General features: G+C 35.6%; 1 protein-coding gene across 3 annotated transcripts; it reads right to left on the minus strand.

Annotated features, from left to right (window-relative positions):
- Nucleotides 1-3928: 3928 nt before the first annotated feature.
- LOC110100811 (50S ribosomal protein L11) lies at nt 3929-11784 on the minus strand. 3 transcript variants are annotated; one of them, XM_020828487.2, is made up of 5 exons: nt 11508-11784; nt 11270-11442; nt 10992-11055; nt 4841-5052; nt 3929-4193 (listed from the first exon to the last, which is right to left on the minus strand). In XM_020828487.2, exons 1-4 carry the CDS (start codon nt 11719-11721, stop codon nt 4841-4843), a joined length of 663 nt encoding a protein of 220 aa, XP_020684146.1. In that variant the 5' UTR covers nt 11722-11784; the 3' UTR covers nt 3929-4193. The 3 variants fall into 3 exon arrangements, with proteins under 3 accessions (XP_020684146.1, XP_020684148.1, XP_020684147.1); XM_020828489.2 differs by having other exon boundaries at nt 3936-4122; XM_020828488.2 differs by lacking the exon at nt 3929-4193 and having other exon boundaries at nt 4718-5052.
- Nucleotides 11785-13316: the final 1532 nt, after the last annotated feature.

Consider the following 13316-nt stretch of genomic DNA (forward strand, 5'->3'; position numbering starts at 1 on the left):
CCCCCCCCCAACTAAAACGAGTAGGATGGTCCCGAACCTTTTAAAACCCATTTTATTCAATTGAAATTTCAAAGATTACTACCCTAAGTATTAAAACTGATCCACAAACTAAATTAACTAAAATGGATCCTAATTCACTAATATTTAAATTTTAATCAAAGTTTCCCTTTCAGGCTTTCAACAAATACGAATGCGAAGCAACTTGAACTAACGACCCAACATATGAACTATCTAAAGCCACACAAGTCTACTACACACACGTAGATTTGTTAGGGCACCACTTCTAGCTCTAGGATTAGGGCCGACAATTTTCCTTTTCTGCTTTCTGTGATGTGATGCTCTGTGTGTGGCATGCGTGATTGATTGATTTGCTTTGCTTTGATGTATTGTGATTAATATGATGCTTATTTCATTGTTGTGCCTTCTTTACTTTGCTTGTGATATGATTTGTTCGATATATCACCCATGGGTTAGGGGCGCTCTTATTACTAACGTTGTCTTCTGCATGTGGTCATGCTCATGCAGCGCTAATAAAGAGAGGGCAAAATTCATTAAGCTTTAAAACTATCAGTATTTTCTGCATGTGCTTCAGAAATTGCTAAAGTTCCATCCTTAAATAAAAAACAACATGGTCAAGTGTGATTGGCAATGAGCACTTTCTTTTCATATATAATTGCTTGGGTTGTTTTATATTCAATTGCTTAAAATTTTCTATTATGATAACTTTGCAGGTTCAGTTTGAGTCTATATTTTATTTTTCATAATGTAATTTGAGATTTAATATCGAGTTGTAAAAGTCTTCAAAAGTGAGGCATTTCAAACACTTGGTACCCAAAGAGAAAAACAAATGCCCTTGATGGGAAATTTCTTAGTCATTTGGGTACCATTCTGAAGGACGATCTGGAGGAAGATGATCCGAAGGAAAATGATCCAGAGGAGGATCCACCTGAAGACGAAGACTTAAAGACAAAATAACTTGCTTTTAAGACTTATGTCATTCAGTATGATTAGAATCTAGGTTGTCGGTGAGGCCTAACCACAATTACTTTTCTGCAGACCCTAGGTTATACTTATACAACACATGCCGTGGACTGAGGATTTTACTTTACTCTGGTGGTTTATATTGATGTGTTTACTTTGTGTGTGCAATTGATGCATGCAAATTTCAATTTTTTCAGTTTTTATTGTACTATGAATGTTATATTTAATTTTTGTTTTTTAATTTTGCTACCCTATGATGAAAAGCAACCAATGATCATGTATAGATAGTGCTTTGGACATGTTTTACTTTGGGCTTACTAGCTTCTTTGGTGCCTTGGCTCTTGGGCTAATGTGGGCTTCTTGGTTTGAGCTTGGTTGTTCGGGTTTTACTGCTTTGTTGGGAGCTGTGATGTTTTCAACTCATTATTGCTGAGCTGTTGCTTCTTTATCAGCTCATTATTACTTGTAGTTCATCTCCTTTTTAGCTCATTAAGGGAAGTTGTCCTGGTTCTTTCCCCCTCTCTGTTTGCCTTCGGTTTCTCCGCCTGGCTCTTATCCTGTGGCTAGTTTTTCCTATTCCCCGTGGCTGCCCATTCCTATCCCCCATGTGGCCCCTTCAGGTGTTGCTACTAGAGCCGCTTGCTGGCCTTCTGTTTCCCCTTTCCTGATTGGTTCAGCTGGAGGTGTTTGGGGTTGTTTGGTTGCCTCTTTTCACATATATATATTTGATGTTTTGAAGCATTTGGAAGTTGTTGTTTGTTGAGCAAAGTTCTCTAAAAACTTGAGGGTTTCCTCTTGGGAAAGTTTACGAGCTTGTTCCATTTTTCTTCTCTTCTCTTTGATTTCATCTTGGGCTTCTTATCTACTTCTTCTCTCCACAAATTTCCACTCCACTTGTATATTTCTTCTCAAGCTATTATAGGTGTTGGTTGGCCGGTTTGGTAGCATTTGCTGGAGGAGTTTGTGGTGGACGTTGGCCCAAGTAGCTGTGATGGACCCTTGGTTTGCGTGTCCTTAAGCACTTCTATTACATTACCTACTATTTCGTTGCAAGTGAGGTGACCGCTAGATGGTTGTTTTGAGGGTAGTTATTTTTATTTTTAATTTAGTTTTCGTTTGTTTAACTTTCGTTTGTTGGGAGGTTTGTTTGATGTTGGCTTTCTAAAATTTGAATTGAGAAAAGTTCTACTAGTCCTAGTGTTCTCCCTTTTTATTTTTTTATCTAGTTGTCTGCATCAGCAATATAACTTCCCTACTTTTCTTAGGTTTCTTTCTTACATGTGTGTGACCTGTTTTCACTAGGCTCTCTAGGATAAAAAATTTTCTACTCATAACTAAGATTCAAAATTTTAAGAATTACATAACATAGAAATCTAAGGACCTAGGTAATAGCCAGAATAGTCTGGGGTCGCATGCATGTTATTATATTTATCTTTCTCATTCTATAAGACACTTCCCCACCTGCAGATAGAGTCTGGATAATCTGGCCTATAAGGATGAGGTGTTAGACCTTGGGAAGTCCAGTCTTTTTCTAAAAAATTATTTTTATAAGTTTTTTTAAAGTTCATGCCTTTCTGATTTTTGAGACTTTTCAACTAACATATATTGCATTAGGAACCAACTAAATAAAAAATTTAATTGCATTAACTCTAAGAGCATTCACCCTATATAAGTCCAAGGCCAATTAGGAAACTCTTTAGACGTTGGCCTTACTTCCAATAACTGATCTACCTATCCATCTTTCATAAAGAATGAACAACATGAATTTTATGCGCTTAGGAGGTTAGCTGGCTTTCCTTTTTTAGGCAGGATATAAGTCCATGATGCATTAGTTAGGACACAGATGTTAATGATGGGTGTAGAACACTAACACCTTAGATTTAAAGTTTAAAACTACTACATTGGGTGTCTCGTAGTACGCCTCATCGGTGGGTAAATCTCCTTTTCTTCAGGGACTATAAATCATGTTTATTCGTGTCACGTGGATGACGTCACTTCCATCTTTTCCCTCTGCATGCTTTGAGTGATTTGTTTCCTTTCTCTAGTATCTCCTCTCTATTTTAGCCCCTCCGGATACTGAGATGAACCGTGCATGTTGACTAAACCACTTGAACCCTTCATTTTCCTTTGAGTAGGATTTCCTAATCTCCGCCCTTTTGTGTCAATTCCACTTCGGAAAGAATAATGCGGATCCTTAATCGACATCATTCTCAGGCTCCGACCTTAGATGTAATAAAATACAAGAGCTTGTGCCCGTGGGAAACGGAATTCCACCATCAAATAAACCACACTCGAGCTGATGTATTGAGTTGGGAAAACCTGTTGTTTCGATCGGGTCGTGCATATTATTACCCATTGAGGTGCATTGGCGAGAGCCGCTATTCTCAATGGTTAATCGTATGTGCGATCTAATCTGTACTTCCATTAGCCCGCTTGCGAAGAGCATGGAGGCCTACTATCGTCTCGTCCCTCGGGATGGTGCGGTCGTATTCCCTTTGCACTGTCCCCTGCATAGTGGATACCCTTTCGGAGGTCCACAATGTAATATAATCCTTCCTAAATCAGCAACCTAGCTATGAAAGGAATTAATGTAATCCAGGTAGTCTTCCCACGGATTATTGTTCATAGCCGAGGGATCGTCTTTGGAACGAGAGGCTCCTTCACTATAATAGATTTGTTCATGTTTGTAGTTGATTAAAGAGTTCATTAATAAGCTTATTTATAAGAAAAAATATTTTTTTAGCTCATCTTTTCATAAACGGGCTCATTTGGCAACTCAAAAACTACTCGTTAAATATGTTTGCAAATAGTCTCTATGGTAATTACTTGTTAGTAAGCATGATAAGGCTCTTTGGTTAAGCTAATGAATATCTAGAAAGTAAATATCATTAATAGATAGACAAGGATCGTTTGTTTAAAATTCGATAAGCACGGAACAAAACGAACATAAACCGAACACAAACCAAATATGAGCATCAATCACTTCAAATGAACCAAGTTTGAACACAATATAAAAGCTTGAAACAAGCTTAAACAAGTTAATAAATAAGCTCAGATATGAACAAGCACCTGCTCGTTCAACTAAGTTCATTTGCAGGCCTAATTTCCTGACGCAATAATACAAAATGACAGCTCCTGCGACTGAAAATGAAAAAAATTGGATAAACTCCAGCATCAGCATCTTAATATAACCTTTAAACACGTGCACATTCCTAAAAGAATATAAATGATTATTTATATTCAATAATATATGAAAATCAAATAATAATAATAATAATAAAGTAAAACAGCTTTTGAACTCAGCTATTACCTCTAAAAAAATTGAGTCATACCTTCAGCATAAAATCTCGACGAAGAAAATAATTAAGAAACATAAAGCTATGTTCTTTGTTAAGTTGTCAACCATTTAACTTTTAAAAAACCAACTTATAATCAAGTTCCTTAATAAACTAGTGACATGTCTATTTAGGATGACTACAAATTTTTATAAAGGAGATTATAAAACTGTTGCGTAGAAATTAACTTTTTTGAAAGTGATTATAAAATATAGTTTTCAAACACAAATTTCTTGAAAGCAGCGAAAAATGGCATCCCAACAAAAATTATGATTGCGGTCTGAAAAAATAAAGCAGTAAGAAAGCTATCCCAAACAAACCTAAAAACATGAAATACGTTTTGAAATTGCATGAACTATCCCACATTTTATAGCTTATATAAAAAAAAAGACATTTTACCCTTAAAAAGAATAATTTAAATTTTCGATAAACCAGAAAGCATACATTAAGTTTAATAATTGAAGGTCACAAAACTTACAGGAACTGGAAATGTAAAAAAATTGAAAATTGCTAGTTCTAAATACCTATAAAAGAAGCTGTTTCTTTTTTGGCTCAAGTAATGGAGGATCAATGTCGATTCCCATGTTAGCAGCAGTACCAGCAATGATTCTCATGGCAGCTTCAATGGTTGTACAGTTCAAATCAGGCAGTTTCTCCTGCGCTATGGTCCGGACTTGGTCGATAGTTACTTTCCCCACTTTCTGCAACTTGGGCTCCTTCGAACCTTTCTCCACTCCTAAGCACCAGAGATTAACAGGAATATATCATTCAAGCAATTTCGATTGTTATAGAAGAAGCTGATACAAATTGGTAATAGGAGAATGGATCATCTGAGATATCAAAAATCTGATCTTTCTTGGCAAAGAGTACGAACTAATGAAAAGAATTTTGTGCTAGTCAAGAAAAGGATAATATGATGTGATTAGTACAAACGAGTTAAAAATTTATATTATTATAAGCTCATTTATAACTCAGCAAAAAAATGTCAAGAAAACCAGAATGTGGGCCTTGTAAATAGTCTTCCTGGAGAGAAGAGTTCAAGCTCTGTGGAAATGTCAGATGCAGTAAACTTCCCAGGTCTTTACTGGAAGCTTAAGGAAACAAATCACAGCAAAAATGAAATAACTTTCTTTATATCATCTCTAATCGAAAACCTCATTTTACACTCCAAAATACAGTAATACTGTAAAATGCAGTAATTCATCTCTAACCGAACTCCATTTTTAACATAAAAAAGAATATTCCAAGTATATTCTTTCTCCAACCGGAAGAGATGAAGAAAAAAATGACGCACGTGAAAAGTGCGACGTCAATATTGTGGGACGACGTCAATATTGACGTCGCACTATTCACCTTGCGCAAAATGGCATTGAATATGACGTTTAGAGTTTCGCAGCCACTGCAAACACTTGTTTGGGATTCGGTTGGAGATGCCAAAAGAAAAATAGAAAAATAAAGGGGGTTCAATCCATACCCTTAAAATCATACATGCCTATGGAAAATGTTAAATGCAGAATCTCTTGAGCTAACATTTAAGATAGTATGTCAGCACACAAAAAATACACTATTGCCTTTTCATGTGGAGAAACTGCGGAAAAATAGAGGGGTTCATTTGACTTCTCTTTGCACTTCTTAGAATAGTGTAAAACTCAAGGAAAGAAGGTACAATGGAAAAGAGGATCTGCATGGCTACACAGGACTTATTTCTATATACATCCATTTCCCATAAGCTTCAGCATGCATATAAAGCCTAGAACCTATTAGCATTTTTGCTTGGATCAGCATCCTCATGGATAAAATGGGCAATTAGAGTAAGCTAGGGCCGGCCATAAAGATGAGAGCATGATGAGGTAGCTTCTCCTTAATTATTTGGAGTAGTACTGATATAGCTTCTTTAAGATCTAGAGTAGTTTTGAGGTAGCTTCTCCTTAAGATTGAAAGTGATCATGAAGTAACTTCTTCATGAGACTCTTAATGAAAGAAGATGAAAGATAAAGAGGCTAAGAATTTATATTTCATATTTCATGTAACTATGGACTTTCATGGAGCTGACTTTTCATTTTATTTTTTGGCCCTTCGATATTCTTGTCTTTCTATATTCTTCATAATGTAAAACCTATAAATAGTCATAGAAACTAGGTTGTAAGCACCATATTTTTTAGTACAAGGTGATATTATTCTCTTTTTCAAACTAAGATGAGTGGCTAGTTTAAACAATCTCTTAATGGTTAGCTTGAGAGTGATACCATTTATTTAGTGAGGAATATGTGTTTATCATGTTTGTATATTGGTGTGTTATTTATTTTCTTCAATCCTCAACTCTTCAAGGCCTTAGCACCACTTTATCATGTTGTCTCTATTTACATGATATATATAGAAGTATTGTGACATCTTTTACATAAATAGGCTATAAATGCTGTGATTGATGCTCTGCATAATCGATAAACATGAGAATTGGTTGGCCGTCCCCTGTGGTCAAACAAATCACCTGGCAATGGGTTTTTAATCTTAAGTTTTATCTTGATGGGTCCATTAATTGATACAAAGCTAGCTAGTTGTCGAAGATTTTTCTCAATTCTATAGGATAGATTCCTATGAAACTTGATCTCTGATAGCTAGACTGAACTATTAGCATTCTACTCTCGATGGCCAAAAGCCAAAGTTGAACCATGTTACAAAAGGGTATTAGTAACACCTTCATAGTGTCTTGAATGAGGTTGTCTATATGGAGCAATATAAATGTGAGAACTGGACCTGTTCAGTTAACTGAACAGGCCTGTTCTTTCAGCAGGCGGACATTCCGTGAGCAGGACTGAAGCAGGCAGCAAACCGAGCAACCGTATGTGTGCGTAAAACCTCCAGATGGGTTCAGTTCGTGATTCTGAGCAAATGAACAATTACGGGAGTGAAAAAGAACGACTCCTCACGTGAGATATCTCCATTTCATTCACTCCTATAGGAGCAAATCGCATGAGAAGCTTCAACCGAGAGAATTGAACGAAGAGGAAGAAGGAAGAGAAGCAAGGTAAGTTATTTGTCATTCTCGTTCACTTTGTGTGAATTTCCTTCGTGACTTAAACTTAATAAAGGATCCAAATATCTTTTAAAGGAGAAGGAAGAGAACTTGAGAGAAAAAGAAGGATTTTGTGTTAGAAAAATTCTCCTTTGTAAGTGATTTCAATCATGTTTTTTGTTCAAATATATATATATATATATATATATATATTATTTTGATGGAAAATAATAATGTAGGATTTTAGAAAGAAAGAAAGCAAATTGGTGGAAGTTCGATTTGGCAAGAAGAGACAAATTGAGGTAAGATTTTTTTAATGGGACAATTATGTGAAATTAATGAAAGTTAATAATAGTAGTTATGTAATTTTGTGTGAAACTTTAGGCTGCATTGTAGAAGATTATTTTCAAAACTTGAGGTTTGAAAGGAATTAAAGTTCAAAAGCAATTAAAGTGAAATTGAAATTATTTTATTTTCAAGCATAGCAAGGCAGCCAGTTCTACCCCTCCTTTAGTGAGATTGGAAGTGAGGTTGTGGCATTTTTTTTTGTTACTTTCTATAAATATTCTCGTGTTGCTTTTATACTTAATCAAACATCTCTTTAAAATTATAGCAACACTTCATCAAGATGTTGTGACCAAAAAGATTATTACTCCTCACATTTAGGCTTCGTTTGGGACAACTTTTTTTGTTACTTTATAAAACTGTTTTTTAGTACAAAAAATTTCAATTCAAGAAATTTTTTGAAATTTTTTGTACTAAAAAATTGTTTTAGAAAATAGCAAAGAAGCCGTCCCAAATGAAGCCTTATAGTGCAGAATAAGTGACATATATCTTCACCAAAGCTCTATATCCCTTACTATTTTCTCTGCTATGTGATAAGTTGTAGACAACAGATATATAAGCTCCAGCTTGAGATAGAGGGCTAGCATACTAAAAAATTATATAAATATATCCTTATAAAAAGATGGTATTAATTTCTGCATGATTTACATGTTTCTCCCTTTTATTACACTTATTGTCTCCCTTTATTTCCTACCTACTGTATCCATCATGCATATTTATAAAGAGATACTATTGTTCAATGAATAATATCATCAAAATTAAATTTCATAGTATTTCATTGTTTATTCTTCCGCATCAAAACAGGTTTTATTAGAAACCCAGATAAATAAGGCTTGGTTTCTAGCTCTATATAAGGAGCATGGGTTGTGTGGCTAGTAGTACTTTCCTCTAATTTTAGTTGGCTCCATCTGACCTCTATTCCAAAATTTGTCCAGTTGCAAAAGCCAACTAACTAGTATATGGACAATGACACAAAAATGTATTGGCAGAGAATTCCATGATAGATAAGAGAGAAAAGAAAAACTTTTGAGTTTACCATCTTTGGCCAGACTCCGTTGTAACCACCAACTGCTAGTTTGGCCACAAAGTAACATAGGTCGGAGTTTAAGGCCCCTCTTATTGCCTTGCGGACAACTTCGGCCAAAACAAACCGTTCCAATAATCTTCTAGAAAACTAACTATCAAGAGGTTTTATTTAGCCATTTCCAACTTTTACTTGAAAACTCTTAAGACACTCTATTAGTACAATGGGTGCCAAAAAGATGCTTATCAAATAGGACCAAGAGTTGGCTTCAAAGAAGGTACAACAGCGAGACAACCGTGAGGCCATTAGGTCAAAGCAGACAATACCTCAATAATTAAGAGTTTGGGCTATTACAAAATGGTATCAGAGCAATACACCAGCAAGAAGATGAGAACTAAATATTATGCAGGATAAAGTATTACACCATGGGGGCCGCCTCTTGAACTCTATATGGGACAAAGTACTGCATAGTGAAAGCCACCCCTTGAACTTGTAGGGGCCACCTCTATAACCTTATCTACCGGGTGAATGATTATGAGATAAGGATATTGACAAGGACATCAATTACTTAAGTAGGGGAGATTGTGAAATTCATCAACTAAAAAGAGGATGTTAGTTATTTAAGTAGGGGAGATTGTGAATCATATATGGTATGAAGTGCTATATTGTGGAAGCCACCACTTAAACTTATAGATGCCACCTCTAGAATCCTATATGTCCGATAAATGATTTCAGTATAAGGATATTGACGAGGACATAAGTTACTAAAGTGGAAAAGATTTTGAAACCCCTAAAATGAAATGAAGATAAATTTTTAAATATTGAGGCACTTTTTTGTATGATGGTTGAAATTTCATTAAGAAGCTCCAAAGTTAAGCATGCTCGTGCAGGAGCAATCATGGGAAGGGTGACCTTCTGAGATAGTACACCAACAGGACAAAACTGTGAGGCTATCATGCTAAAATAGATAATACCTCAACAGTTAAGAGTTTAGGTTGTTATAATAATATCCCTTATAAAGTAACAACCAACTTTGATAAATTTAGTTCTTCATGGAAAAAAGATTGCTACTAATATAAATGTGACTTGATTATCGCATTCTAAGATCATAGGATGGGTAATAAGAAAACCACATTCTTTGGAAAGTTTTAATCCACCTTCCTTATTATATAAATTAAGAAGGCATTTGGGCTCCTCAACTCTTTGGTAACAAAAGCTTTTTTGAATTTACTTCTTTATTTCAATCATGTCAGATGTATCACTCCCAGTTAGTAGAATTTTATCAATAAACACAATAAGAAATACAATGCCAATAAGATTAGTCTCTAATAAAGATAGGAAAATCAACAATACTAATATGCAATTCAACAGAAGCAAAAGCTTTCAAAAGTTTGTAAAATAAAAAATGAAAACTTAGTTTCAATTCATATTTAGCGTTTCAAACATGTATATTTTGTCCTCACCTTGAGCAACATGCATGTCAATTAAAATGGAGAATGGGGCAATCATAGAACTAGGTTGTAGATGAAAATAAGTTGATTTTGACAGTGGGAAGACAGCAAGCAGATAGGTCGGCATATTGTAGTTGCAAGGTTGCGAATTAAGAGAAGGCTGCATGGTTGCATCGATACAAGCTGTGAGTGTGGCTCATGAAGCACTGCACTAAATAAAGTAGTCTTAGGATTGAATTAAGGAATGTGTGCAGCATGTGTAATATTGGCCGAGAAAAGGTCTATGGAGAAACAGCGTATTGTGGGAGGGGAGCAACAATAGAGACTATGATAGGCATAAGCAAGACCAAGAACAAGCCATGAGAGGAGTGGAGGTCTGAAGCACGAGAACTCGAGAAGTATTATGTAATGCATGTGAAGGCCAAATAATATCAAGCATAGAAGACATTGGTGGAATAGAAAGGTTAGAGGAATGGAGAGGGAGTCCCATAGCTATGGTTGCTAACCTTGATCTGATAACATGTTAGAGAGAAAATATTTTTTTGTGTTCATTCACTTGGAGAACCCCTCTACTTATAATAGAGATTGGATAAAAAATCCTAAAGGAATAATTAAATAAAAAATATATTGCATATTACATCTCGCTAACATTCTAGTCTGGATATTGCCTACCCCGACATATGCTATAACATATCTAGTTTTTATTAAGTCGAGTTTCACTAATGAAGATTTATTTATAAATGAGCAATCTTGGCTTTAAAGAACCATCTTTTGAACATGGAACAATACTTAGCGGACATTAGAGCAATCAAACTCTTCAGATTATGAGTAGAAGTTCAAACCTGCGGCCTTGAGGAGAAGAACTGAGGCCGGCGGTGTCTTCAACACGAAAGTAAAACTCTTATCCTGTTCAACATAGATGAGGGGAAAATTACCTGTTATCAAGCCTTGTAATGAAAACATTCAAAAAGGTATATTAAGTCCTCGAATTTGAACCAAAATCCAATTCCATGGTGCAGGCAAATGAAAATAATAATTAAAAAATAAAAAAGAAACCGTTGATTCGAGCATAAAGATGAAATAAGAATCAACTGGAAACGAAAACGAGGAAATTGCTCACATCGTAAACGGTAATCTCGACTGGAATCACATAGCCAGCCTTCTCCGCCGTCTTGGCATTGTACTCCTTGCAGAAAGCCATAATATTTACGCCCTTCGAGCCCAGCGCAGGTCCAACCGGCGGCGCAGGCGTGGCCTTCCCCGCATCAAGAGCGAGCTTGATCACACCCACCACTGCGAAGGTAAAGGAGATGCTAAACAGAAATTCATCAAGAAGATATAATCAGTAGGAAAATTACCCTTCTTGGCTTTTCCCTTTGGAGGGGCCATGGCTTTGACGATGAAAGGCCTCGGAGAGCGAAGAAGGGAGCACTCTCTGTGGAGAAGTGGGCGGAAAGAGATCTTCGGTGTGGAGTCGAAGCCTGGGAGAAAGGAGGAAGGGAGAATGCTAATCTTGTGAGATGGTGAAGGGAGACGAGTAACGAAAATGGAGGGCGAGACGGTGGCAGCCATGGAAGATGACTGAGGGGAAGAAACTGCGAGAGACAGTAAGAGATAACGGGTGTAGCGATAAAGCCAGGCCGGGCGGGAACATTATCTGAGCTGGGTTAGGCTGCAAGCGGTAAGGTCACCGCTGAAACATATTTTGTTTATATTTTTATGGGGGTTTATATATCACTCAAATTTTTTTATATGCTTAAATTATATATATCAACGAGACTAATCGAGCAAACTTAAGATCATTCAATTCTAAAATTATCAAGACACTTAAATATTGAATGAATGATTTATAGAGTTTTAGGCCATCCAATGAAGAATTATGTAATTATGATCAAATTTATCAAAAAGCTACTATAAAAGAAATTATTCTCTACATAAAGGGGTCGTTGTTCTGAAGTTAAAAAAGGGGAAGAGATTTGACGAACTATAGAGATGTATTCGACAACTGAAGTTGATGATCGTTGACAACAATCATCATCTTTCGATTATTATTACTTGCCTGCCATCTTCACTTCACAAAAATCATCAAATCATTATCATCATCCATCCAATACTTCTCCCACAATCTATACTACGTACAATAAAAGGAGACCAAACAATTGCTTCTAATTTTGAAATTCAATCTTCCCCAATTATGGGGAAGCTTTGACTTCCATAATTTGAAATAAATAGTGAATTTTTTCAATTGAGGCCAAGCTTTATAGATTTTTTCCTTCCATTTTTGATTTTTTGCATAAAAACTTTGGTGTTTATTATGAAGATTTATTTTATCTATTTGTGTGCTAGATCTTTATATAAATTTGACCAAACAATCTACTTTCGTGAATATTCTAGTACAAATAGTTTGACACGTAAGTGTGATACATTCCCAATATTTTACAAACATATTTTAAATGGGTAGCAATTAAACCCTCAATCAAGGATAACACAACATATTTAGTAAAGGCCACAAGAGCCTTACTTTAGAGGATCATTTTTATGTGCATGATGGAGTAACATCGAGCTCAAAGCTTTCACCACTTACAAGATGCAAGACAATTAATATCATCATCAAAGCACAATGAACTTCTCCCATCACAAAATTAATAGCAGACCAAAGCTAATAAATTTGATGCTACCATTTAAAGCATCCTCAAAATCATGCTAAAGTTTCTCCTTCATCACAGTCAAATCAAGGTCTATCATAGACTACCAAATCAACCCATCCATCATGTGTCTCGGCCAACCTATATTCTTCTAACATCTTGGTGGACTAGAAGCAACCTCAGTTCATTGACACCCATTATGATGTTATAAATGGTTAAATTTGATGCATTTTTTAAAGAGAAAATCCATTCAAAGGAGAAGAATCAAATTATTCCGCATCACAACTTTCAAGAGCCATTTCCTTTGACTAATGTAATTCTCCAACTTCTTATGTTAGTAGAGGGCAGATTATTTGTAATTAATTCTTATGATTGAACCTTAGATTCTCATGAGAATATCAACCACTAAGAGCATGTTCAACAAGCATGTGATGTAGTCCTTTGTCAGGCTTCTCTGTAACTCTAAAGAGATAGACTCACACATGATTTTACTCTGATAAAAATATTTATATTTTTGTTGAT

This window comes from Dendrobium catenatum, unplaced genomic scaffold, assembly GCF_001605985.2.
Source record: "Dendrobium catenatum unplaced genomic scaffold, ASM160598v2 fragScaff_scaffold_716, whole genome shotgun sequence".
Lineage (NCBI taxonomy): Eukaryota > Viridiplantae > Streptophyta > Magnoliopsida > Asparagales > Orchidaceae > Dendrobium > Dendrobium catenatum.

Bases quoted from the DNA above. Each gene is read 5' to 3' on its own strand.
- LOC110100811 (XM_020828487.2), bottom strand. From the start codon at position 11,721: ATGGCTGCCACCGTCTCGCCCTCCATTTTCGTTACTCGTCTCCCTTCA. The intron at 11,443-11,507 runs GTAATTTTCCTA...TTACCTTCGCAG, and splicing joins AAAGGGAAAAGCCAAGAAGG to TGGTGGGTGTGATCAAGCTC. The intron at 11,056-11,269 runs GTGAGCAATTTC...TATGTTGAACAG, and splicing joins TCGAGATTACCGTTTACGAT to GATAAGAGTTTTACTTTCGT.